Source organism: Rattus norvegicus, chromosome 4 (genome assembly GCF_036323735.1).
Source record: "Rattus norvegicus strain BN/NHsdMcwi chromosome 4, GRCr8, whole genome shotgun sequence".
NCBI lineage: Eukaryota > Metazoa > Chordata > Mammalia > Rodentia > Muridae > Rattus > Rattus norvegicus.
In genome coordinates, this window is record NC_086022.1 from 157,445,082 (window position 1) to 157,472,385 (window position 27,304).

Below are 27,304 nucleotides of genomic sequence, written 5' to 3' on the forward strand. Positions count from 1 at the left end.
TACGCACTGGGCTCCAGTCTTTGTAGCTCAAGATTTGCCTGTCTAGATAGAAAGTTCCAGACTAGCCATAATGAGCTACACAATGAGACCCTGTCTAAAAACAGGAAGGAAGGAAGGAAAGGAAAGGAAGGAAGAAATGGAAGGAAGAACGAAAAGGATGCTCTTCCAGATGATCAGGGTTGGACTTACAGCCACCTGTTGGACCTCTGCAACAGTGCTCTTAACCACTGGGCCAGCTCTCCAGGCCCCCAGCAAGATATTTATAATGAGAAAAAAGAGTTCATTTTTTTAAATCACTTTTTCACACACACACACACACACACACACACACACACACACACTAAAACAAATAGCTTTTCGGTGCAAGCAGCTAGTCTTTCTAGCTAACTTGTAATGTCATTTTTACAAAGAAAAATATTAGGATTGGGAGGTCAAAGCTCATTCTCTGGATGCTGTGTGGCTGAGCTTGCTGTCAGAAAGCAGGGTGGTCAATTCCCGTCTCTACTGAGGCACAAAACCGAGTGTAATGAACTGAAGGAACAAATACTGTAAGGTCATGAAGCACAAGGTGCTACTGAACAGCCATTTAATGCCACTTTAAGTCACCATGATTGTTGTTATTGTTATCATAGTTTTAAAATTAGGAAGCATGCACAAGCCTTAGGTATAATACCCAGGAACACACACACACACACACACACACACACACACACACACACACACACACACACATTGCTCATTAACATGATACTAATTTGAGAAATGTCCAGTGCTATTGTCTCTTGATCTTTGTTACCTGCGGTACCTGGGCTGGGCTAGCTTTTTAGAGGAGCAGCCTCAAAGGAAGCTGGCCATTCAGCATAAGCAGAACTGTCAATCATTTAATCTATGTGGCTCTGCGCACCATGGCCCCGCCCCTCCTTACTGGACCCAACCCAGGAGGAGGCAGATGTTGGATACCTGGTGGCAGTGATGCTATCATTGGGGGAGGAACCTACAAGAGCAAGCTCAAATTTGAATGCCAGGGGCCAGTGCTCTGTCACACAACGGCACTGAAGCAGCCTTGCTTGAAGCAAGCTCCCTTTGACCTAAGACTTTGAGGGAAACAAGAAAGTCACGCTGGAGACCGAAATGGACAGGTAACAGGACAGTTTCATATGCGTGTGTGTGTGTGTGTGTGTGTGTGTGTGTGTGTGTGTGTGTGTGTTCCAGTATTGCTGCCTGGCTGTCTGGCTGTCAGCCTTGCCTGTCAGTGTGCACATTTTCTATTCTGTTCATCACTCTCTGCTCAGGTCTTTTGGTTCTGGACCTAACTCTAACCCTTGAGGTTCTTCACCTCTCCTGGTCGCTCTCTTCTCTGCATTGCAAAAGAGATAGGAAGTCTGGACTTGGCCTGAAATTTGGACAGAGCTGGAGTTGGCTTGTGGCCACGACAGCAAAGGCTTAGAGGCTCCTGGCACACACACACACACACACACACACACACACACACACACATACACACACAATCATATCAACTCCTTACTAAAAACAGTAGTGGTTATTTTCATAATTATTTGGCAAATAGCCAACATCTGAAGGCTCGCATGGGGAGTCTTTACTGGGGTTATTTTGCTATAGCAATGAAATCTGTACTTCTTAAAAATGCTAAACATCTAAGATGAATTGCTGGCAGCTCATTACAATGGTGTCTATTGAAGGAGAGAATTTCATTAAAACAGGCAATTTAGTGTTACAGGCTCAACTGTTAGACAGTTTGTGGCATTCTTACTGCTTAATTCATCTGTGCAGAGAGTTCTTAGCTTCTTGAAAGCTTTTTGGGCTCTTATATGTGGTTCGTGACAAGCCATTATCAGAAATGTCTCTCTCATTTTTCTACATTTATTGCCAGTGTGTGAGTCACTATGCCTGAAACCCATACACTTGAGTTCACTTCCAGTTGGCTATGAAGGTTAGAATATGGAGTTAATGTAGTTAGTGGCAGCATGGCTGTTCTTCAGATTCCAGATCTTTCCTTTCTTGTCTTCCTTCTTTCTTTTTTATTTCTCTCCTCCTCCCCCTTCATCTTCCTTCCCCTCCTCCCCCATATCCCCTTCCTCCTCTCCCTCCTTCTTCCTCTCCTCCCCTCCCTCCTCCCCCTCCTCCCTCCTCCCTCCTCTTATCCCTTCATCCTCCTCCCCCTCATTTCTTCCCCCTCCTCCCCGTCTTCCCCTTTCATCTTCCTCCCCCCTCCTCCCCCTTATCTTCCTCCCCTCCTCCCCCTTCTCCTTCCCCTTCTTCTCTTCCTCCTCTCCCTCCTCCTTCCCCTCCTCCCTGTCCTTTCCCTCCTCCCCCCACTCTCCCTCACCCCTATTAAGGACCACACTGAGGGCCTTGTACATGCTAGACAAGTACTCTGCCACTGAATTACATCCTGAGCCCTCAAAAAGCAAGAAAGCAGGCAAACAAACAAACAACCAGGCAAACAAACAAATGTTCACAGCGGGCAGGCAGACAGCATCAACTACTTCTGAGTTTATAGGATTTTGAAACAAATCTGAGATCTATGCCCTGATGGAGAAGGGGCCGGGAGATATGCGCGAGCCTAGCAAAATGCAAGGCAAAGACAAAGGCAAGGCTAAGATTCCGGGAGAAGCAAACCAGAAAGTGGAGAGGTGCACTGTATGGGAGTAAAGGCAGCATGTAGCGAGAACTCACTGTACTTTGCTATGATTATTTTTAACCCTTTGCGTCTGGTTTGCATTGCTAGGGAAGCGACTAATGTTCTGCCTCAAGGAGCACAGCTGTCTCAGCAGCTGGCAGCCTACAGGTCTGAAACACTGCTCAGCAAAGTCCTCCCTACGGGGAGGGACATCCTGAGGAGAGGGAGCTGGAGATAGGCTCCTAGCTAGAGTTGGGGGAAGTGTTGGGTCAAGGCGACCAATCCATAGGTCAGGACTGCGCAGCTCCGCCCACCATGGCTGGACTCTTAAGACAGAAACGGCCTATGACATTTTCCTGTGGTGCAGACATAATTCTTCTACTTGTGACAGATCCTTCTTTTCTAAACTCCAAGGATCCCTTTCCTTCATAATAATGGCACCCGCCCCCAATACACACTCATAAATACGCGCGCGCGCACACACACACAACACACACACACACACGTACACACACGCACACACACACATGTTCATAAACTTGCTACCCACAGTATTATGGAAAAAGAAAAGTTTTCTAGGGCGAGGTACGACTCCGCGGCAAAGCACTCACTAGCATGTACGAGGCTCCAGGCTCAACCCACTGAAAAAGGTTCTCTACTTTTCCCGTCTAGGTAACACAGACAATTTAGTTAAATAAAAAACCAATTCATTGCTAAGAGATGAAGATTAAGGTGTTTAAGACTAGCTGGATTCAAGAGAGACCTGTGCTTCTTATTATAATATGCTGAGTATATGATGACGATGATGATGATGATGATGATGACGATGATGATGATGACGATGATGACGACGATGACAGAGGTGGCCGCGGTGATTGTGATGATGATGTGTCTCACCACATAGCCTGGGTGACTTGCAACTCTCTATGTAAATCAGGCTTTCACTACACAAAGATCCACCTGCCTCTGTGCACCCCCCCTCTGCCCCCGCAAATTCTGTTATTAAAGGTGTGCGCCACCACCATGCCCAGTTGCTAAAGGGTTTTATACGCTAGTGATGAATGGTAGACATGGAGGTTCTATGATGATTATCATGGTAAATTGTTATTTCAAAATAAGGCTATGATCCTTAGAGGCTAAGACAGGAGGATCATGAGTTTGAGGTCAACTGCAGCTACATAGAGATTTCCAGACCAGCATGGATCCCACAGAGAGACCATGTCCTCAAAACAATTTGTTTTTCCAAAAGTCAGCGACTGCCACCTGTATTGAATTATTATTAGAGCGTGAGCTGTCAGCTACATGAATTCAATGATGGTATATAAATATTTACAGTGGTTCTAACCATGGTGGCACCAAAGTGGAACATATCCAAATTTCAATCAGCACATAAATGAATAAACAAAACATGGTCTGCCCTCACAATAGAATACTGCTCAGCAGGAAAAGGGAGGCAGCCACCGATAGCCAAGGATGGATACGAAATTTACAGTTTGATGAGAGAAGTTACATAGGAAGGGAAAATGTAACTTATATGAAATTATAGAAAGTTAGAAACAATTTACATTTACAGAAAGCAGGTCAGCGGTTGCCTGGGCAAGAGGAGAAAGAGCAGCAAATAACGACTAAGAAGTTTTAAGAAGCCTAGAAACGCTGTCTCCTCTGATCGCGCTGGCAGCCTGGGCTGCGGACCTGTCAGCATTCATGGAGCTGTAGATTTTAAGTGAGTGGAGTTTGTTATGTAAATTGTATTTCAACAGTAACAAAAGTGAAAAATGGTTTCAATTCTCTTGCATCAACACTATTCAAATTCCTAACTAGTTCTTTTTTTTAAAAAAAAAAAAATCTCTGCACTTCCACCCAGCACCACTGTGTGGCAGTGCTATGTCTACAAGTGAGAGCCACACTGCTGTTTATCATCCGTTGTTTCACCTCGCTGGACTCGTGTTACGCTGGCCACAGCTTTAGCAGGAACTGTAATTTTTTTTTTAAGAAACTCGAGGGTTGGGAAGATGGCTCTGTGGGAACAGCGCTTGCCATGAAAGCGAGAGGACATGAGTTTAGCTGCCCCGTAGCAGGAAACTGTAACCCCTGTGCTTCTAAGGCAATATAAGGAGAACTCCGGGAAGCTTATGAGCTGGTTAGCCTGAGGTGCATAGCAGAGAACAAGAGATTCAGTCTCAAACAGGACAGAAGTCAAGGACCTACACCCAGTGTTGTAGTCTGGTCTCCACACGTGTCCTGTAGCATGTGTTGCCTCTACCCTACCACCACCACCACCACCACCACCACCACCACCACCACCACCACCACCACCACCACCACATGCGCGCACACACACACACACACACCACAAAGATTTTTAAAATTATGTTTAAGTGTGGTGTGCGTCAATGCAGGTGCCCTCAAAAGCCAGCAGTGTTGGACCTGGGGGAGCTGGAGTGACAAGTGGTCGTGAGCTGCCTGATGCAGGTGCTGGGTCTAGAACTCAGGACCTCTGGAAGAGCAGTTCATGCTCTTAACTGCTGAGCCATCTCTCCAGTCCCCGTAAAGTTTGTATTTTTAAAGAAAGAGGGGAAAAAACCTTTGGGGACTGGAGGTATAGTTCTAATAGTAGAGAACTTGGCAGCATCCACAAAGCCCTGGGTTAAGTCCCCAAGTGGGTGGGGCACACCTGTCATCCCAAGACCCAGGGAGTGGAGGCAGGAGAGTCATCCTTGCCAAATTCTCTACCAGCCTGAGCTAGGTGAGATCTTATCCCAAAACAAACAACAAAAATAAATAAATAAAATAAAACCAACAAAACTGACCAAGCAAAATCCAAGAATGAAAACTCAGAGACCTAAGGGGGATCCCACCTGAGGTGGTCAGATAGCTCAGTAGGTAAAGGCACGTACTGTCAAAGCTGATGTCTTGAGTTTGATCCTAGAATACACACAATGGAAGCAGAGAGCCAACTTCCACAACACACACACACACACACACACACACACACACAGCCATTCACACCACAATAACGAACAAATGTGATTTCTTTTAAAGATACAGAGGCAACTGTTTCTTATACTTCTGTTCAATGAAGGATGGTAGATACTATGTAACAAAGTGATAACAAATCGACATGACCTCATATGACCCTGTGCTTAGAAGAGGAAGGGCACCCAGCAAGGCCCATCTGCAGCACTGCTTTTCCTGGATGTAAGACAGGACACCCACGGAATATGGTTCTTCAAGGAAGAGAGTGACCTTTCTTTTCCCGGTAGCTCAGTGGCTTTGATAACCTTCTCTTCCTTCCTTCCGCTGTGACTCATGTGCTAGAATTGGAGTGTGACTTTCTGTTTTCCTTCGCTTCCTTTTGTGGTACTGAGGGATCAGACCTAGAGCCTCGTACGTCATAGGCAACTGCTGTACTCCTGAATTATATTCTTGCTGTGGAGCTCAGGCTGGGCTCAAACTTACAGCAATCCGCACCCACACCCAACCTCAAAGGGCTAAGGTTACAGGCTCAAGCAACCTTACCCGGTCCTTGCCAGGTTTTATAACTTGCTTTTGGAGGAGTTCTGGTTCTGGGATGCGACTGCAGTAGTGGACAGAAGGTTAAAGGTCTCTAAGGCCATGTCCAAAGCCTTAGATCTCCCATGTTTCAAGCTCTCAGAATGTCAAACCACCATACTTTCTTTTTTCTGTGTTCCAATAGAATTCACAAACTTATACAATTAATTAAATGTGAAAACTGAGGAAGAAAAGGCGATCAAGGAGAGTTAGAGAGAAGGCCGTACTGGAGAGATGGCTCAGTGGTTAAGAGCACTGGCTGCTTTTCCAGAGATCGTGAGTTCAATTCCCAGCAACCACATGGTGGCTCACAACCATCTGTAATGGGATCTGATGCCCTCTTCTGGTGTGTCTGAAGACAGCGACAGTGTACTCACATACATAAAATAGATAAATAGATCTTAAAAAAATTAATCAAGGCTAATTACCCAGTTTGCTGCAGTGAAGGGGAGGGGAAGGGGTGAACTGTGGGCGGGGAAGGATGGGTGGATTTTAAGCTGAGCGCATCTCAGGTATCCAGAAAAGGAAACAAGACTACACTTTCCAGTTTAACCCAGATAATTTTAAAATTTTAAAAATTATAATGATCGTAATAGGTGTGGGGATGCAGTTCAGTGGTTAGCTCGCATATGGCTCCAGGTTCAGTCCTCAGCAGAGGCAACAATAACAGTCAGAACTGAGGGAAGAGTGTGGGGACAGGGGCTGGGGATTTAGCTCAGTGGGGCTGGGGATTTAGCTCAGTGGTAGAGCGCTTACCTAGGAAGCGCAAGGCCCTGGGTTCGGTCCCCAGCTCCGAAAAAAAAAAGAACCAAAAAAAAAAAAAAGAGTGTGGGGACAGACAGAACTGAGGGAAGAGTGTGGGGACAGACAGGCCCTGCCCTGAATTTCTTCTCTCATTCACAGCCTCTTGATGAAGCAAAAGAAGTTTCTTTACCACTTCAAAAATGTCCGCTGGGCTAAGGGTCGGCACGAGACCTACCTGTGCTATGTGGTGAAGAGGAGAGATAGTGCCACCTCCTTCTCACTGGACTTTGGCCACCTTCGCAACAAGGTACCAGGGCGTTGGTAGCTGTTGACACTAAAGCCCCTGGTGCCAAGTGCTTAGGGGACAAGACAGTCTCAAAGGGGAGAGAAGGAGAAACGGAGTTGGAGAAAGAGCCAGCACCTGTGCTCTCAGGCTGACCAACTCTGACAATCCTCCTGCCTCGGTGCTGTAATTACAGGCGTGTGCCACCACACTGAACCTTTTCGGGTTATTTGATTAATGTCTCCACCAGCTTCCTAGGGTTCTTTCCACATTCTGGGCCTGAAGGTTGGTAGTCACGCTGGGAACCCTATTGCCACACTCTGCTTCAATGACAGTAAGAACTGTCCCCAAACTTTTCTATGTCTCCCCATTCCACTTCACCCCCCCCATTAAGTAAAGGAGCCCCCTCCCCCCAAAACCCTCCACCCAGAGGCTGCTCCGCCGTGACCTGGGCTAGATTCCCAGTATTCCCATGTCAACTCACAACCATCTGAAACTCCTGATCCAGGGAATCCAATGCTTTCCCACAAGGGCAACGCACACGCACACGCACACGCTCATGGAGTTGGCTATTTATAATGAAGGTTCCCTTTTTGTGGGGAAAACTTACTTCAACACTATCGTTTTACACACAATCTCTTCCCTACTTGGAGTCATGACGCACTGTATTTTTAGACAGCTTGGTCAAGTAGTACTTTCTCTTTGCACGCAGTGCTCAAAACACCAGTTTGCTTTACTGCTAAAGAAATAGCGCAAAAAAGATGAGTAGAATAAAAACCATCTTCAGTCTTAGACTAATGATTTTCACAGTAGGACATGGGCCTATTACGGTTGCAGTTATCACAGTCACTGGGATCGCGCGCGCACGCGCGCGCGTGCACACACACACACACACACACACACACACACACACACACACACACACATTACTTAATTGCCTTCCACTTACACACAAAGTTAGACTTGAGTCTCTTCAATAAGCTTTCCCTCCAAGCTGTGCCCTAACCCTCCTTACAAATTGTCCTGGCGCCACCTAGTGGCCAAGATGCAGTTTTACAACATGGCATCCAAACAATCACAAAGGTGTGTGATAAATCCCTTGTCCCATAAATCTGCAACTTTTCTTGACCCTACAGAGCCAATGTAATAAAAAGATTTGGCTCGGGGTTGGGGATTTAGCTCAGTGGTAGAGCGCTTGCCTAGGAAGCGCAAGGCCCTGGGTTCGATCCCCAGCTCCGAAAAAAAAAAAAAACCCTCCAAAAAAAAAAAAAAGATTTGGCTCCAATAAGTGCTCTCTTAACAAGACAATTAACTTTATTCTGGGAATGGTGGCGCACACCCTTAATCCCATAACTCTGGAGGCAGAGGCAGGTGGATCTCTGTGAGTTTGAGGCCAGCCTGGTCTACATAGCGAGTTCCAGGCCAGCCATGCGACATTCCCACAAGCATCCCAAATGGCCTGGGTAGGACAGCATTGACTGTCTCGTCACCAGCACTCTCTGCTCTTTCTCCAGTCGGGCTGCCACGTGGAATTGTTGTTCCTACGCTACATCTCGGACTGGGACCTGGACCCCGGCCGGTGTTACCGTGTCACCTGGTTCACTTCCTGGAGCCCCTGCTACGACTGTGCGCGGCACGTGGCTGAGTTTCTGAGATGGAACCCTAACCTCAGCCTGAGGATTTTCACCGCGCGCCTCTACTTCTGCGAAGACCGCAAGGCTGAGCCTGAGGGGCTGCGGAGGCTGCACCGCGCCGGAGTCCAGATCGGGATCATGACCTTCAAAGGTGAGACGGGTGCACAGGAGAGGAGATCTGAGTTGTCACTCAGAGTGAGAGTCGGCTGGGACACTGGGGGCAGAGGGCGACATCAAGACTCTCAATTCATGAGGGGTTGGGGATTTAGCTCGGTGGAAGAGCGCTTGCCTAGCAAGCTCAAGGCCCTGGGTTCGGTCCTCAGCTCCGAAAAAAAAAAAAAAAAAGAAAAAAAAAAGACTCTCAATTCATACTAGATATCAAATGTATTATTTTATTTTTTGAGGTAGGGTCTCACTATCTCAGGCTTTCAATTCTCTGCCCTGTGCCTTCTGAGTGGTGGAACTATAAGTATGCTTAATCTCAGAATTATCAGAATTTGAGAGATAGAAGTTGGGAGGGCTACAGGTGCACTAAGTGACAGAACTCTTATCTAGCACGTGCAAAGCCCTGCGTTCCACCGTCAGCAATCAAATAACAAATTAACGATGATGATGATGATGGTGATGATGGTGATGGTGATGGTGGTGGTGGTGGTGGTCAGAGAGATGGTTCTGTGGGGACACTTGCCTTGGTGGCTCAAGTTTGATCCCTGAAACCCCACATGGTGGAAGAAAAGAAATCTCACTAATTGTGTCTGACTTTCTGACCTTCACCTACACACTGTTTGTATGTGCGCGCGCACAGACGCACCTTCTTATTTATGCATTTATTTCTCTCTTAAGACTATTTTTACTGCTGGAATACATTTGTAGAAAATCATGAAAGAACTTTCAAAGCCTGGGAAGGGCTGCATGAAAACTCCGTCAGGCTAACCAGACAGCTTCGGCGCATCCTTTTGGTAAGTTCTCTCTCTCTCTCTCTCTCTCTCTCTCTCTCTCTCTCTCTCTCTCTCTGTGTGTGTGTGTGTGTGTGTCTGTCTCCCCCCCTACTCACCAGCCTCTTAGATAGTTAGTTGTATCTCGTGTTGTTTCACGTGACGAATACTTCACTGCACTTACACTCCAGTTTTCTCTTTGATCTTTGCCCAGGGCTGAGCTCCCACTTAGCCTCTTTCCTGTAGCTTCCTCTTCGCTCAGTCCTCATAACTGTTTCTTTCTGTTATCCTCCCCTCAGGTGGGATTCCTTCCAGGCCAGAATTCTCCCCTTCTTTTTCCTAGACCTCATCCCAATATACTTTCCTCTGGAGCACCCACTTCGTTCAGACGCTTCCCCCGCCCCAGCTCAAATTTAAATCCATTCACTCTGTTTGTATCTCTCTTTTCTGCAGCCCTTGTATGAAGTCGATGACTTGAGAGATGCGTTTCGTATTTTGGGACTTTGATAGCAACCTCCTGGAACGTCACGTGTAGTGAAATTTCTCTGCTGAAGAGACTGGATGAAAAAACAATCCTTCAACTACCCGTTTTTCTTCCTAAGTACTCACTTATAAGTGTAGAGGGGAAATTATATGACTTTTAAAAATACTTGAGCTGCATAGGCCCTCCAGAGCGATGGTGCAAACTGTGCTTTGTGTACAACATCGCCATCTACTGGGGAACAGCAGAACTGCTAGACTTTGGATCACATATGATGCTCTCTCGGACTTTTCAACAGGATGGAAACGGAAGGAAATTGCTTAGAAAAACATATGGAGACGATCTCACAGTTTGTTACACCTACCCTATGTTCTTTTATTCATTTGAATTCTCAGGGGTATCAGTGACGGATTTTTCTACTCTTTTCTTCTGGGGCTCACTTTCAGGGGTTCTCTTCTGACGAGGCCACGGGGCTGTCCTATAGTCGCGGTCTGAGCCATCACAAGTCATTCTCTCAAAAGCATTAATATGCAGGCATGTGCTATATATTGCTATATATTTTCATTGTCCGTCCTGTTTTTTATATTCGTACGTGAGAGGGTTTGGGAGGGTGGGATTTGAAGTATGCGTGATCACCTCTGGGTGATTTTAATAAAGGATATTAAAATGCAGATGAGGACTACAAAGAAATCATTCTGAAAATGAGTTCATGCTTCAAGAAGCAAATCCCCTGGAAACACAGACTCTCTTTCGTTTTTAATGTCATTAGTTTACTTACAGTCTTATCTAGAATGAGAGTTCAAGAGTTCAATCCAATTTTCAGATCGCTTCCCTTAAACATCCATAACTCTGTTAAAGGGTTTAAACATCCTTATTTCTTAAGTAACTGGTGCCTTACTGTAAGGAGAGGAGCAGAAAATCCAGATCAAAAGTATACAGTCATCATAGACAGTAACTGCCACGTATCCCCACCCCAACCCCCAACCCCCACCCCCAACCGCCCCCAAAAAAAGAAAAGAAAAGAAAAGAGCAATTCTCCCCCCGCCCCCCCGCCCCCCCTCCCTCCTCATAGTGGCTGAGACAGACCACAGAGGTGGTGAATGTCTGGATACTCTGGCCCAACATGGCTGGAAGCTCTTCAAAGCCCACAAAGACGAAACACAGCAGAAATGGCCCCACGTTCCTACTCTCCTTCCCTTGTGTCCTTGGCAACAAGATTCTCAAAGCAGCCTGTGCTTTAGAAACACCAGAAACTTCTAGTAATGGACACCTGGCAATTGTCTGAATATGGAGTAGTAATTTATTCTCTTTGATGGATGTCCACAAAGTTAAACAAAAAATTCTATTTTTTATATGTGTGTGGTGCTGTTCCCCCAGATCGTTAACTATATAAGAGGGTGGCAAAATAGAATCATATCCGATGCTAGGAAAAGTGGCATTCACCTATAGTTCCAGCATTCAGGAGGCTGAGGCAGGAGGACTGTAAATTTGAGGCCAGTCTGGGCTGTAAGGTGAGACGCTATTTAAAACAGCATGGCGAGGGTTGGGGTCGGGTAGATAATATTTAACATGGAAAAAGGCAAGGCACAAGACCATGGCAAGGAAATTATGCTTTGCCCAAGAAAATTTAGGGAACCAACATAGACTCCCTATTTGTCCCTCTTATGCCTTGTCTCCCTAACAACTATCTTCGCTGATGTGAAAAATATTAGAAAAAAAATCCCTGTGCAGCTATTACCCAGTAGCCGTTAGAACGCACTTAAAAGACCCACGGGATATTCTGTACCCGCAATCGGTATTTATTGTATGTAAGTTGCTGAGGAAGAGGAGAAAAAAATAAAGATCATCAGTCCCTTCCTGTATCTGTTCCTGTTTCATATTTTGCTGCACATCATCCAGCGATACTCCTGATGTCATTTCCTCTTCCGGAATATTAAAGTGGGTGCCTGAAGTTTCATAGATTTGAAACTTTAGAAATTGCTATCTCTGTGCACACGACTGTGACCATCTGAAAGTGTAATGGTTCGGCTTAGCAGCTGTGCTCTCGAATTTTAGGAACCTTTGTTTTTCCTCACAGCAAGTTCATCTCGGCTCATTTTAAATCAACTGGATACGTGATTAAAATCTGAAAGTTTTGGAGACGAACTACTGAATAAAATGACGTTTAAAAAAAGCGTTTATAAGTTAAAGTGACAGGGTAAGGTGGTACATGTCTTTAGCCTCAGCAGTGGGAGGACAGAGGCAGGAGGATCTCTGTGGGTTTGAGGTCAGCCTGAGAGTGCTCCATGGACAGCCAGGACCACACATAGAGACCTTGTCTTAGAAAAAATAAAGGAAGAAATGGATAAATAAATACCTGATGAAATAGAATTTAATTGAGAGTTTAGAAATTAACCCGGTTATCTACGACCAACTGATTTTTGGATAAAGGTGCAAGGTACGCTGAGTCAGCAAATCCTGCTGGGGCAACTTGACCTTTCGTGCAGAGAATGAAGTTGGCAAGGTGTCACCTGCCTGTCCTCTACTTGGGAGACTGAGTCAAGAAGATCAGTTGTTCGGGACAGCATGGGGATAAGAAGGACTCCATCTTAAACAAAGGAAACAAATGAAAGAACAGATTTGGACCTCTTACACACACACACACACACACACACACACACACACACACACACACACACACAGCTAGAACTTCCATGTAGAGATTGAAAGTTCAAGCCTTCAAAGTAGCACAGGTGGAAATCTTCCTGAGGTTTGGATTCCTACCCACCGGAACAGACACCCAATAAAAACAGCATCAATGAGGGGCTGGGGATTTAGCTCAGTGGTAGAGCGCTTACCTAGGAAGCGCAAGGCCCTGGGTTAGGTCCCCAGCTCCGGAAAAAAAAAAAGAACCAAAAAAAAAAAAAAAAAAAAAAAACAGCGTCAATGAAGCAGTGGGATGACTGGAACTTGAGGACATGTAGGAATGTGGGGAGCAGTTTGCAGATCCTCAGAAGTTAAACGGAGAATGCTATTGGACCAGACAATCCCCCTGCTGAGTTTCTAAACGAATTACAAGCTTGAAGAGTTAGTTAGACAGATGGCTCACTTGGTAAAGTGTTTGCCTTGAAACCACAAGGAGCCAGGTTTGATCCCCAGAATTCCTGATCCCCAGAATCCCTGTTAAAACACTGCACATGGTGGTGCAAAATCCCAGCACTCAGGAGGCAGAGGCAGCCAGGTCTGAGGCCAGTAGCATCATCTACTTGGCAAATTCCAGGGAAATGGAGAGAATCTTTTCCTTTTAGGGCCATGCTTGGTGGCACACAACTTTTCCCATCACTCAGGATGCAGAGACAGGCAGATTTCTGTGAGATTGAGGTCAGTCCGGTCTACAAAGTGAATCTCTATTTTTTTTTTTTTTTAAAAAATGGCTAGAGCCTAAAGAATGATACCTTCGTATTTATATGCATGTGGCTGAGAAGTGATACCAACACATGTATGTGCACATGGCTAAGGAATGTTAGCTACATATGTACATGCGAATGACTGAAGACATACATGCACACACCACAAATAAAAAGAAACATATATGGTCAAACAAAAGGATGTACCTCAATATTCAGAATACCATTCGGCATAATAGCCCCGAAACTTAAATACCCATCAGCTGGTGAGTGCGTACAAACGTAGTGTGGCACACCCACAGCGGAAATTTAATTGATTTGGCCGTAACATGAATATACCGTGAAGGCATGGTGCTGGGCCAGCAGGATGGCTCAGTGGGTAAGGACCTCATCAGCCAAGTCTGAGCTGGGAGAAGAGAGAACCAACTCAACGCTGTCCTCTGATCTCATATGCATCATGGCTTGCAGGCCACCCCGGTACATGTACAATAGGTAAGTGCAATTTTTAAAAGAAAGAAAACTAATAATTGATTTCAAAAGAAGGGCTGGAGAGATGGCTCAGTGGTTAGGATCACTGACTGCTCTTCCAGAGGTCCTGAGTTCAATTCCCAGCAACCACACGGTGGCTCACAACCATCTGTAATAGGGATCCGATGCCCTCTTCTGGTGTGTCTGAAGACAGCTAGAGTGTACTCACATATGTTAAATAAATAAATAAATCTTTTAAAAAATTTTTTCAAAAGAAAACATTGTGCTCTATGGGAGAAACACGCAAAAATCCACACGTTGTATGATTCCAGTGCCTAAAATGTCCAGAGTAGGAGTCCGGATGTGGCCGTGCACATCCCAGCATTTGGGAGATGAGGCAGGAGGATTGGAAGCTCACAGCCAGGCTTGACTACATAATAAAGTCATGGCCAGGGTGGGCTACATGAGACCCTGTCACCAAACAAGCAAACAAACAAACAAAAACCCTGAAGAGACAGAAAACACTCGAAATTGGGAAATCCATAGAGACACTAAATGCTTACCAGGGATTGGAGGGGAAGAGAAACGAAGATCTGCTTATGTGTGGGTGTCAGCATTCTGTCAAAGGGAAGTATTTTTTAATAAAATTACTAGAGTTCTGTGAATTTAAGCTTCTGTCTTAATGAATTGATTGATTTGTTTTTCTGACACAGGGTTCTGGAAGTTGCTACGATATAGATGTGGCTGACCTTGAACTCAGAGATCCACCTGTCTGTGCCTCCCGAGTGCCAGGATTACAGGTGTGTGATACCACACCTGTCTGGCAGTGTCTTTGAGAGGGTCATTGCCGTCCTTTCTGCCCACAAGACAAGCCCCTAAAGTCATACCTGCTGGGTCCAGTCTTCAGCCCTGACCAGGAGAATCTGTGTTCCAAGTCTGTCTCCTGGTTTTGGTGGTGTTGGATTTGAACCCAAGGCCCCCTGCATGCTAGGCAAACACTCTATGAGCCATACCCCAGCTTCTAAGTGGATCATTTTCTTTCTTGCTTGCTTTCTTCCTTTCTTTCTTTCATTCTTTCTTTCTTCCTTTCTTCCTTTCTTTCTCTCTTTCTTTCTTTATTTTTATCATTTTTGCTGTTTGTTTTTGTGACAAGTTCACACACACACACACACACACACACACACACACACACACACAACCAAGGCTAGCTTACAACTGTGTAGTTGAGGCCAGCCTTGAATTCCTGGTTTTTCTGCTCCATCTCCTGAGTGCACACCATCATGCCCAGCCCCCAAGTAGCTCTCTAACCCCTCCAGGATCATCTGAGAAAGATGAAAAGCCCCAAGGAGTTGCAAGCTGTCCCAACCAACACTCACAGGGAAGGGGGATTGGTTCCTGTAGAACATAATCTCATGGGATACCAGCTTCAGACACTGTTAGTCTGAGAAATTAAAACAACTCTGTGATTTTGTTTAAAAGTTATGCTTCCCACAAAGTACCCCACACTCCCTCCCTCTGTCCTGTGAACTCACAGCTCTATTCTGTCCTAGGTGTACACACTAAATAAACAAAAGGCTTCTTCACAAGCCCAGGCACAGAGTTCACGTTGTCTGCAACAAACCCTCCTTCCCTGTCCCGTAACCAAAGCCTGAACTCTAGAACTGGTTCTAACTGGGAATTCTCATGGCATAGCGTATGCTCCGTTCTCTGCAGTGAGCAATGCATTCGACATTTCCTGAAAACCATTGGCACACAAAACTCCGAGTCACCAACCCCTGCTGCTCTGTCTGCTGAACTAGCTTCCAGTGCTACCTAATTCATTTTAGATTATTATTATTTATTATTGTTGTTGTTATTATTGTTATTATTATCATTAGTGAGTGTTAGTTACTTTTTTGTTGTTGTGATTAAAACACCGTCACCGGGGACAACTTAAGGAAGAGAGAGAGTTTCTCTTGGCTTATCGCACTGAGAGCTAAGATACCATCACTGTGGGGTGGAGGCCTGGCATCGAGTGGCAGCCGTGACGTGAGGAGCAGGAAACTGGGTAATCACGTCTTTAACAGCAAGGGTCAAGCAGAGAGCAAACTGGAAATAGAGCTGTAAAATGTTAAAGCCCATGAGTGATCGGTTCCCTCAGCCGGGCTGCACTTCCTAAACACCCCCAAAACAGCCACCTACCTAAAACCAACATTGAATATCAGAGCCTGTGGGAACATTTGTCATTCTAACCACGTGACAAGTGCCCTTGCACAGTGAGCCATCTTGCCAGCTCATTCTCCACAATTTGTATTTCATTTCACTAACGCTCTCTCTGTAGTGGTGGTAATGACAGTTGTTTCTTAAGGAGACTTCATTTAAAACTAACACTGCTCCACTCAGTATTCACTCATTCTAGTGGATTGCTGGCTATACGCGGGTGAGGGCGGGCACAAGGTAAGGTGAGAGAGAGCCTGTGACTGGGCAGGGGACAGCGAAGGTGTCTGGGAGTTTTGGAGACGGGAGAGAGACACAAGAAGGAAGGAAGAAGAAGGGAGAGAAAGATGACCTAGATTTTGCGTGGCTTTAGATAGTCCCAGGTAGCTATGAATATCATGTAAGGGATGGAAAATTACAGGAGAATTTGTCCAGTCTAGGCGGGCAGCACGTATCAATATCAATTGGCTCTGAGCTCACTGAGTGGGTGTTTTGTGGGGTGAGAATTTACTGATATAAATCTGACTGATAAATTACAAGCCTCTAGAGTTTTGATTTCACTGCGTTACAGGGATTTGTGACAGCTCACCACAGGGGGCAGATGGCTGGGAATGATAGCAGAATCTGCATTTGCCTTGTAAGCCTGGTAAGACTCCTGCAAGTTGTCCTTTAACCCCCACAGGATTGCAGTGCACACGTGTGTGTGTGTGTGTGTGTGTGTGTGTGCGCGCGCGTGCGTGTGTGTGTGTGTGTGTGTGTGTGTATTGTTTGTTTTAATATATTAAAAGTTTAAAATCGTCTTCAGCTACATAGCAAAACAGATAAATCAGGGCCTGTCTCTACAACAACAAAGATTAAAAAAAGTAAAACACATTTAAAAAAATTATTTATTCTTGTTTATGTGAGTACACTGCCTCTGTCTTCAGACACACTAGAGGAGGGCATCAGCTTCCATTACAGATGGTTGTGGGCCACCATAAGGTTACTAGGGAATTGAACCTCTGGAAGAGCAGTTAGTGCCATCTCTCCAGCCCAAAACACAATATTAAACCTTTATTTCATTTATTATTTACTTAGTGAGATGGGAGTTCTGGTATTAAAGACCCACACCCCCACACCCAGCCTTGGCCCTTGTTTTAACAACTGTATACAGCAGGCTGATCATTCTGAGGTTTAACACTCGTTAGTTTTACTTCCTTAGAGGACTAAACTTTCACAATGTGTGATAATTAAATATTTTGTTTGTGTGTGACCTTTAAGACTGTTGTTTCTAGGTGTGGTGGCCCATACCTGTAATCCCAGCACTTGGGAAGGCTTAGACAGGTCTGGGAGTTTCCAGCCAGCCTGGGCTATACCACAAGACCCTTTGGATTCTCTCTCTATTCAAACACTCCCCTCCTGTCTCTTCTGGTCTATGGGTCTGCATCCAGCCCCAGTAAAGAGGAACAAAAAAGAGATACTGAGGCAGCTTCAACCATCCTCTGACCTGTTGGCTATCTCTGACACTCGTCACAACGGTGCAAAGCCTCCTGGGAATTGCTCCATGGTTGAGTGCGCAAGAGTTGTTTTGGGTCCCATCCCGAATGGCTTTGCAAGTTGAAAATAGCATCTGCCTTCTTCTTGGCTCCTGAACCCTTGACAGTGCATGGAAACAGCCTTCCCTTCAAATTACTAATTCCTGCCTCAAAATCTGGGAGGAGTAAGAATGCACTGCCTATCAGTGCTGTAAAACAGGATTCTGTCTGGAGGAGGTAACTTTACTTAGGAAACCTAGGTACACGTTTAAGTAGAGAATGATTTATAAAGTTAAACAGAACGGGGGGGGGGGGGAAGCCGAAAACGAGTTAGTGAAGAGAGACGTTGGGTAGTCATTGCTCAAGAGCTGTCACCCTCTCTGTCGGGTATGATAACCAGGACAGGCAGGGTTGGCTATAAAGAGACAACTTCTGGAGTCACACAGGCCATCTGGGAGATAGGTGAAAACCCAGGCAAGCTGTATCCACAGGAAGATGCTCTAGTCTTTAGAGCATGAAATCCACTGAGCACAAATAAGTATCTCTGAGTGCTAATCAAATGCAATGGGCCCCTGGGGCCTTAAGACTGTCATGGTTCATGCACTTGGTTTCTTCTTTCCAATTTGAATCTCACAGGGTGTTATGTATCCTTATCAGACACGAGATCTAAATAAGAAACTGAAAGAAAGAAGTAAGAAAGGAGGGGGCTGGACAGATGGCTCAGTGGTTAAGAGCACCGACTGCTCTTCCTGAGGTCCTGAGTTCAAATCCCAGCAACCACATGGTGGTTCACAGCCATCTGTAATGAGATCCGATGCCCTCTCCTGGTGTCTGAAGACAGCGACAGTGTACTCATATACAATAAATAAAATCTTAAAAAAAAAAATTAAAAGAAGTAAGAAAGGAGGAGACAGTGATGTACAGGAGGACGCCATAAACGTCCCACAAAACCGTCTGTATAAAGAGCAAACTGGGAAAGCGCCTGCAGTGGCTGGTTTCCTGTCTTTTTCATGGTCGTTTCTTTTCTTTCCCAAGGCTTCAATGCTCTGTTTACTCCCAATGGAACCTTTTCACACAAAGGCAAGATTTCATAAGACCACAATGACAGCTGGGTAGTGACGGCATGCATCTTTAATTTCATCACTCCGGAAGTGGAGGCCAGTGGGCCTCTGTGAGTTCAAGGCCAGCCTGGTTTACAGAGCGAGTTCCAAGGCTGCTAGAAAACCCTATCTCAAAAAAACAAACAAAATACCCACCCCCCCCCACCCCCCGCAAAGAAAACATAGCAGTGACTTAGGCAGCAAAGGAAAGATGCTCAGGTCCCAGCCTGTGTCTGAAGATGGCTCACAGCTCAGCTGTTAACTTACTCAATTAATTAATTTCTTTAAGCTCCCAGGAATCTGTTTTCAGCGCAGCACTTAGCACGGCCCCTCAGGGTTCACTAGACATGGGTGATTCTGCTACAAAAGTTTTTCCAGGAGTTGAGGGTGTAGCTGAGTGGCAGAGTGCTACCCACCCTGGGGGAGGGCCTGGGTTCGATTCCCCAACACAGGAGAAAAAGGGGGAGGGGGACAAGGTATATATGGTAAACTGTGCCTGTACTGGGAGCAGAGGCAGAAAGATTGTGAGAGAGGCCAGATTGGGCTGCATAGTAAGACCTGGTCTCAAATGAAACAGAGAAGAAAGGAAGAACAAGGAAAAATAACAAAAATAAAGGCAGATAAAGACAGTTCTTCCAGAAGACACAGTGTTTGTAATCCTGAGTTTTTCCTCTCTCTCTCTCTCTCTCTCTCTCTCTCTCTCTCTCTCTCTCTCTCTCTCTCTCTCTCAGACTGTGTTTATAATGTAGCTCAGGCTGGCCTCACACTTGCTGTAGAGCCAAAGATGGCCTTGAACTCCTGATTCTCCTGCTGCCGCCTCTGGGTTTATAGCCTGTGGTATCACTCCAGGTTTATACGATTTTAAAACTGGAACATGGGCTTCATGAAAGCTTGGCAAGTTCTTTACAGGCTGAGCTCCATCCCCAGCCCTGGGAATTTATGAACCCCAGTTTGCCACACTGTTTCAGTCCAGTCTGTCAGACTCTGGTTCACAGGATGGCCAGGTTGGCCACTGAGCCTAGGTGACACCTTTAGTACTGAAGATCAGATTAGCATCCTTCTAACTATAGTGAGTAAACAACACTGTACCTTGTGTGGGCGGGTCAAGTCTATCCACCAAGTCCACGCACCGGTGCACACATCTGGGTATTGGCTTGCCCTGACCTCTGGGGTTAAGAAGGTAGTTATTCAGGAAGTCACTCACGTTTATTGGTTTCCCTATCACCAACCCCTGCCAGATTTGTTTACTCTTTTAGTAATTGAGCAAGGACTTGGGGCCACCCAAACTCACAGCCGTGTCACCTTATACTTTAAAGTGAGTATATGTGTTTCAGGATGGAGGAGAAGGCCCTTGGAAATGGTCAAAGCATTAGTCACCAAGTTTAACGAGAGGTTGAACTGCTGAACATCCACAGGCAGAACAGGGCTGAAGCTGACTTCCTCCATGGGTTATTTTTTGAATTGTAAAATCTGGAGGGAACTAAGTCTGCTATACATAAAGGAAGTTGCCAGAAATGCCCTTTTGTTTGCAAAAGGCTGCTTCCTCTTGGTTGGGGGGGTGGGGGACAGAGTCAGCAACAGCTGGGTGGCCTTTTGGAAAAGTTTTTCCCCTTTTCCAAAGTGAAGCCAGTGGTGGCGACTTCAGGGGAAAATAAATGAATTCAATGCTTGAGACACTCAGCCCTTGGTTGACGGGAATGCCGTATAGATATTTTTTTCTCCCATTCAGTGCGGTACACATAATCAAGACTACGTAAGCTTGATTGCACTTTTATGAGTCTGCCTGTTCACACCGGGTTCCTAGTAGGTGTCCAAGCAGGGTGGGTACATTTAGAGAAGAAAAATATGATCTAATCTATAACTTCATTGCTTAGGCTGTGTTTCACAATGTCCCTATGACACAGAAACTTTATCATCCTCATTTTATTGAGGAAACAGAAAATAGATGACCCACGTGCCCAGGGTCCCTCAGCAAGAAGCAGAGTTAGAGTTTGACCCATTTGTGGCGTCTTCTGCTGGCTACCAGAGAGTGTGTGAACACTCTATTATATTACATAGTGTTTAAATATTATAGAAGGAGCTGTGTCTGGCCAGCTCAAGCATTGCCAGACTGGTTATCTAATCATTTGGCACTCTGTCTTAATTTACGTAGGGCTGGCAGGGTCTCAGCTGCTAAATGCATTGTGATGGTTACTCCTGGGGATAGGTGGTAGTTGAAACTGTGGCCACGGATAAAATTTCCTGGAAATGTATTCATATAGTACAAGAAAACTATGGACCAGCAAGATGGCTCAGTGGGCAAAGGAGCCTGCCGCCAAGCCTGAGAACTTGAGTTCGAGGCCAACCAGACAGACTCACTTGGTAAGAGAGAACTCGTATTCCTGAAAGCTGGTCTCTGACCTACACACACACGCGGGCACACACACACACACACACACACACACACACACACACACACACACACACCACAATCATGCACACAATGAAAATAAATAAAATGTAATTTCGCTAAAAGCTTCTTCCTCTGGACAACGCAAGTAGTGGACAGATGGGGTGCAGCAGGAGGGTCCAGATCCGAACAGCCGGCTGTTCTCTTGCTTGTCTCCCTCTCTTGTCTCGTTATCTCCTCTATTCTCTCCCGCTGTTCTTGATGTTTCCCCTCTCGATATTCCCCGCGATCCCTGCTCCCCTAGTCCTAGCTCTGTTCAGTCTGTTTCTCCTTCTGCTCTGGACTTAGATGCCCCTGGAGAGTTTCCCTCTCTTAGCCACCACAAAAACTGTAACCACGGAGTGGTCATTTCAACAGTTCCTTTATTGTGTCTCCTCACATTCATCTGGTGCTGAGTATCTGAGAGGGGCACAGGGACTCGCCTACTTCCAAGGGGCCTGGCACAAAGCAGCTGATTTGGTTGCCGGAGGCATAGATCTTGGGTTGCTTTTGGCTTCTGCCACCACCCTATTCAATTCCAAACTCTAGGGTCCGCCTCTTGTGCCACTTCTCCTCCCCTGCTCTAGCCACTTGTCTCTCCTTACCTTCTTGGTAAGTGTCTCTCTCAGAGCTCCTGGAGCATGCTACAAAATCAAGCTGGTACATCAGACAGCCACCCTACACCTTTTGGGTGCCCCTCATGCCTCTCCACGGATCCTGGGTATCTCTCTGATGAACATAAGTCCCCTGGGGATGCCTCCAGACTGAAATTCTGACCCATGACATTTGCCCTTTAGCAAGTCACCCTCTCTGTTTCTCCAACACTATCTTGGAATCCTCCTTCTGGTGGAATTCCTTCTGGCAACCCTCTAAGTCTCTCCCATCCCCTTCCTGAGTTCCTGAATCCCTCTCTGCTTGCTGTGTCTCTCAGCTCCCTCCTGGGGCTCGCTCTGTCTCTAACAGTGGCTAAACTCTTTTTCTCCTCAGTTCCCGCTAGGAGCGACCTGTGTCTCTGTTTACCTCATTGTCTTGCTGGAGCCTGCTGTCTGTCTCTTTTCGCTGTACAGAAGCTTCACAGGAAAAACAAGCAGCTTTCTCTACACCCTTCTGGGCCTCTGGAACCCTTTCCCTAAGCCTCTCCCTCTACCTCTTCACCCTGCTCCTATCTCAGCTCTCTCCTGGAGTTTGCTCGGTCTCCAACCTTTACTTGAGTCCTCCTCTGCCTTCTCGAATCTCTTTCCTCCTTGGACTCAGAGATTCTTATTAAAGCCTTGGTGTCTCACTACAAATAGCTTGGCCTCAATATAAACTAGATAATCAGTCTTGAAGGCCAAACAAACAAAAACCATTCAATTTCCAAATTTTCAGATCGCAACAACTTCTGCCACTGAATAAGCCAACGATCCCTCAAATCTCTCATCTCTAAGCTGTCTCTGCTCTCCACTCTCAAAAATCCCTTTCTCCTCAGCCTTCTTTGTGCCCTGCTCTTGTCTTATCCTTGAGCCTCCTTTGCTTCTGCTCACTCTCCTCTCTCCCTCTGATCACTAGATTCGGTTTTCTGGAGACTCAAGTGTCTTTGGATATAGATAATATTAAAAATTGTTAGGTGGTGGTGGTGGCACAGACCTTTAATCGCAGCACTTGGGAGGCAGTGGCAGGTGGATCTCTGTGTTTGAGACTAGCCAAGGTCAACAGAGTAAATTTTAGGATAACCAGGAGTACACAGAGAAACCCTGTTTCTGATGATGATAATAATGGTGGTGATGATAATGGTGGTGGTGGTGATGATGATGGTGATGACCACGACGACGATGATGATGAGGATAATGATGAGGATGAGGAGGAGAAGGAGGAGAAGAAGAAAGAAAGAAAAAAGAAGGGAGGAGGAAGAGGACTTTAATGATATTGTAATGATACTGTGCTCTGTGAGATACAACTACACATGTGTCTTTAACCCTTGCACTGCGGGAGGCAGGAGGACTGCTGGGCGTTGCTGGCCACCAGCTTAACTCTGGGTTCAGTGAGTGACCCTGTCTCCATAGAATACAGCAGAGTGTGATAAAGCATGACACCTGACATTGTCCTCTGCTGCCCCGGCCCCAGGCATGCACACTTGGGCTTATGCCAGATAAATAAAACAGTTCTTTTTTGTTTTGTCTGTTTACTTGTTTTGTTTGTTTGAAACAGGATCTCTACACAGTCCTGGCTGTCCTGGAACTCCTTCCGTAGACCAGGCTAGCCTCACTCACAGACATCAGCCTTCTTCTGCCTTCCAAGTGCTGGGATTAGAGGTGTAGGATTCCACCACCCTGCTTACAGTGCCATTTTTTTTTTTTTATTCATCAGAAGGCGGATCTCTGTGAGTTCAAGGACAGCCTGATCTACAAGTTCTAGGACAACCAGGCCTACATAGAACTCAGTCTATAACTCAAGCAAGTCTTGTTTTTGAGATCTTCTAACCTTAGCCTACAGAGTTACTAGTATTGTTAACCTGTGACTCCAAGTCCAGCTTAATTTGATTTCTGAAAACTGCGTTCTTTTTGTATCACTTCACCATCTTGCTCTAAGCTGGATGTGTACAGAATTACATAGTGTGTGGATGCAACACCTGTCAATTAAAGTTGACTAGCCTATAGCTGAGGCAGGAAATAGGTGAGACTTCCAACAGGAAGTCAAATATATATATTTGAATCTCAGCATTGTTATTTTGTAAGGCTCCATGATTCGCTGAAGAATGACGCCCTGGACTCCAATAGTATGCAAAAGTATTTTATTCTGCACAAGTCCAACATGCTGGGGTCTACCACGTTCCAAGACGTGAGCTCAGAGGCCCAGTTTAAAGCACATTAGGAGGATTCTGAGGTAGATGACTTTATCTTAATTTGTTGGCTCTATCTCTTGGGACATTCCAGAACCATTACTGGGGGTGGGGGTGGAAACTCTTGCTGGGGATGTCTGGAAACTGTTGCTGAGGAAGTCTGAGAACTGTTGCTGACCCATTGCCCTTGCCTCAGGCCAGATGCTGGGTCAGCTTCTGAAGGCAGGGTAGTTTTGACTAGCTATCTGAAGCCTGGGTTTTTTTTTGGGGGGGCGGGGGGTGGAGAGGGGGAAGTTGCTGTATTTTGTTTTTTGTTTTCCAGTAACTGACTTGCCTAGTTCTTGAAAACAGATATTTAGGCCTAACTGAACTGCCAATTTGAAGCCTGTCCTGGAGTCAGCCTAGCCAGTCTCAGTTTCACAAGCTTAGGCCGGGAGGAAACCTCTGTTCTACATTAATGATTCCTTGTGAGATTTTTATCACTGTGACCAAATGCCAGAGGCCAACTTGAAGGGAGGAGAGCTTCACCCTGGCTGGAGGTTGTGAAGGTTTTAGTTCACTGCAGTATGGAGGGTGTGGTGGAGCCCAGTGAAGGACCCTAGAGGCTTTCACCAGCCTTACACCCACCTGCCTCTGGTCAAGACGAGGCCAAGTTCCATTCTCCACCCACAGTTCTCAGGAGGAGCAGGAACGTTCTTGAAAAACAGCAGAGGGGTTGGGGATTTAGCTCAGTGGTAGAGCGCTTGCCTAGGAAGCGCAAGGCCCTGGGTTCGGTCCCCAGCTCCGAAAAAAAGAACCAAAAAAAAAAAAAGAAAAGAAAAATAGCAGAATGGGCTGGAGAGATGGCTCAGTGGTTAAGAGCACTGACTGCTCTTCCAGAGGTCCTGAGTTCAAATCCCAGCCACCACATTGTGGCTCACAACCATCTGTAATGGGATCTGATGCCCTCTTCTGGTGTGTCTGAAGACCTCTACAGTGTACTTATATATAATAAATGAATAAATCTTAAAAAAAAAAAAAACAACAAAAAACAGCAGAATGCACTGACTGATAGTCACCTGACCCTCTGGTCCCAGATAGAGTTTATGCATGTCATAATCTGCCCATGCTTGCTAACCAATAGATTCAAAGGTCATTATGCTTAGCCAACAACTTTAAACTGTGTCTTTGTTGATGTAACCTGTACCCCTAAAAAGTATAAAAACTGCTTGTCTTAACCATTCGGGGTCACCTCTAGTCACTCGCCATGAAGGGCTGATTGAGGGTTGACCCTGGACATGCTGGAAAATAAACCTCTTGCATTTGCATCGAACTCCACCCTTGTGTCTCACTTGCGGGGTGAGGGGGTTGGTCTCCCGGTAGTTAAGACTCATTTACACCAGTCTTACACCAGCAGCTCACACCGGGGAGTCAGGGAGCAGAGGGAAGATAGCCTCCCTGGCTGGCTGTTTCCTTCTACGCCATCCTGGCCCTCAGCCTATGGGAACGGGGCTAATCAGGTCTTCATGCCTTGTTGAATCCTCTAGGTAACACCTTCCACAGAGTACCCAGAGCATATCCCCAACCTCACTGGAGCTCTCTGTCCACTGAGTTATCCCAAGATTGTGCTTTTACTGTCATGCTGGGGAAGTTGTTTTGTTGTTGTTGTTGTTGTTGTTGTTTTATCTTCTGTCTGAATTCTGTCCTGAATTCCAGTATTTCACCCCTCCTTAGTAAACCCTCCAGATGCTGGCTGAGAAAGGCAGCCTGGGAAGTCACTTCATCCCTTACCTGTTGAAGTGTCTTTATTTCCAACTGAGTCGTTATTCTCTTCACTACAACAGAATGTCTGATGGGAACAATACCTTATTATTTATTTACTTATGTTCTATTTGCATGTCTGCCTATATGTCAGAAGAGGGCATCAGATCTCATTATAGATGTAGATGGTTGTGAGCCACCATGTCGTTTCTGGGTATTGAACTCAGGACCTTTGGGAAAGCAGATAGCGCTCTTAACCACTGAGCCATCTTTCCAGCCCTGACAGGCACAATTTAAAGGAGGGAGCATTTGTTTTTGCTCATGGACTCAGAGATTTCAATGCATGTCACTTCCCCTGGCTTTCTGCATGGGTTTGTCAGGTTACAGCTTTCGCCCACTAAGCGATCTCCCCGCCCCCTCTTTTGTCTGATCCGTTGTTTGTGACAGAGTGTGGATAGGTAGTCCAAGGGCTGGCCTCTAACTCGTGATCCTCCTGCCTCAGCCTCTTGAGCACTGAGATCAGAGGGTATAACTCCTGCTTTTTAGGAACACTTTTGTGCAAACAAATGATGCTACACAGCTGTGATGGCTTTCAAGATAGAAGTGCGTGACTACAGTCAAGAAACTGTCCTCAAAGCCTGAAGAGAGTCTGTGGCATGAAGCAACCAGAAAGGGGCAGGAACCTAAGACAGAGCAAACTGAAGAGAGGAGACAAAGGCTGAGTTCGAGATCCCAGACAGAGGGATGGATAAAAGACAAAAAACACTGAGGCTCAAGGTCTCCCAGGACTAAGCAGTGAGCTGGAAGCTTGTTGAGACCCTGGCTCAACGGAGAAACAAAACAAAGCAAAAAAATCCTGTTCGACTCTAACGAGGTAGGAACCCCTGGTCCCCACATGGACTAACAGTCTTTCTTCATTTTCCTCACAAACTCCAGTGGGTATCGGGGGTCAGACAGACACCATAAACCCAGTAACAATTGGTAAGTGGCTCTTTTGCTGCAGGGTTTGTTTTTTTTTTTTTCCTTCTTCTTTCTTCATATATAGACATAGGGCTGTTGAGACAGCTCAGGGGAGATAATTTGCTTTTTTGAACTTACAATCTGCACTCAGAATGGCTAATAGAAGGAGAGAAAGAACCTTAAAAGCTGTCCTCCACAGGAGTGCCACAATACACACACATAACTCCATCAGCATACACAGTAATAGTAGTAACTACAATCTTTAAAATTAAGATGTATAGCTAGACTTCATCAGAAGTTAATAGGGTCTAAGCTTCTTTTAATGCCCAGGGACTGCTGTATGTCATAATAGCCTTTGGAAGGTCAGGCAGGCAAATGATGACTGAGTGACTGTAAGCTGGCAAGATGTTGGCTGCTGGCCCCT

General features: G+C 45.8%; 1 protein-coding gene and 1 pseudogene across 1 annotated transcript; one reads left to right on the forward strand and one right to left on the reverse strand.

Annotated features, from left to right (window-relative positions):
* The first annotated feature begins 1,038 nt into the window (after positions 1 to 1,038).
* Positions 1,039 to 10,877, forward strand: Aicda (activation-induced cytidine deaminase). The gene is made up of 5 exons (NM_001100779.2): positions 1,039 to 1,139; positions 7,097 to 7,244; positions 8,735 to 9,005; positions 9,698 to 9,813; positions 10,243 to 10,877. The coding sequence occupies exons 1-5, from the start codon at positions 1,132 to 1,134 to the stop codon at positions 10,294 to 10,296; spliced, it is 597 nt and encodes a 198-aa protein (NP_001094249.1). The 5' UTR covers positions 1,039 to 1,131; the 3' UTR covers positions 10,297 to 10,877.
* On the reverse strand, positions 10,863 to 12,147 carry Cox7c-ps3 (Cytochrome c oxidase subunit 7C, pseudogene 3; annotated as a pseudogene).
* Between the last annotated feature and the right edge of the window lie 15,157 nt (positions 12,148 to 27,304).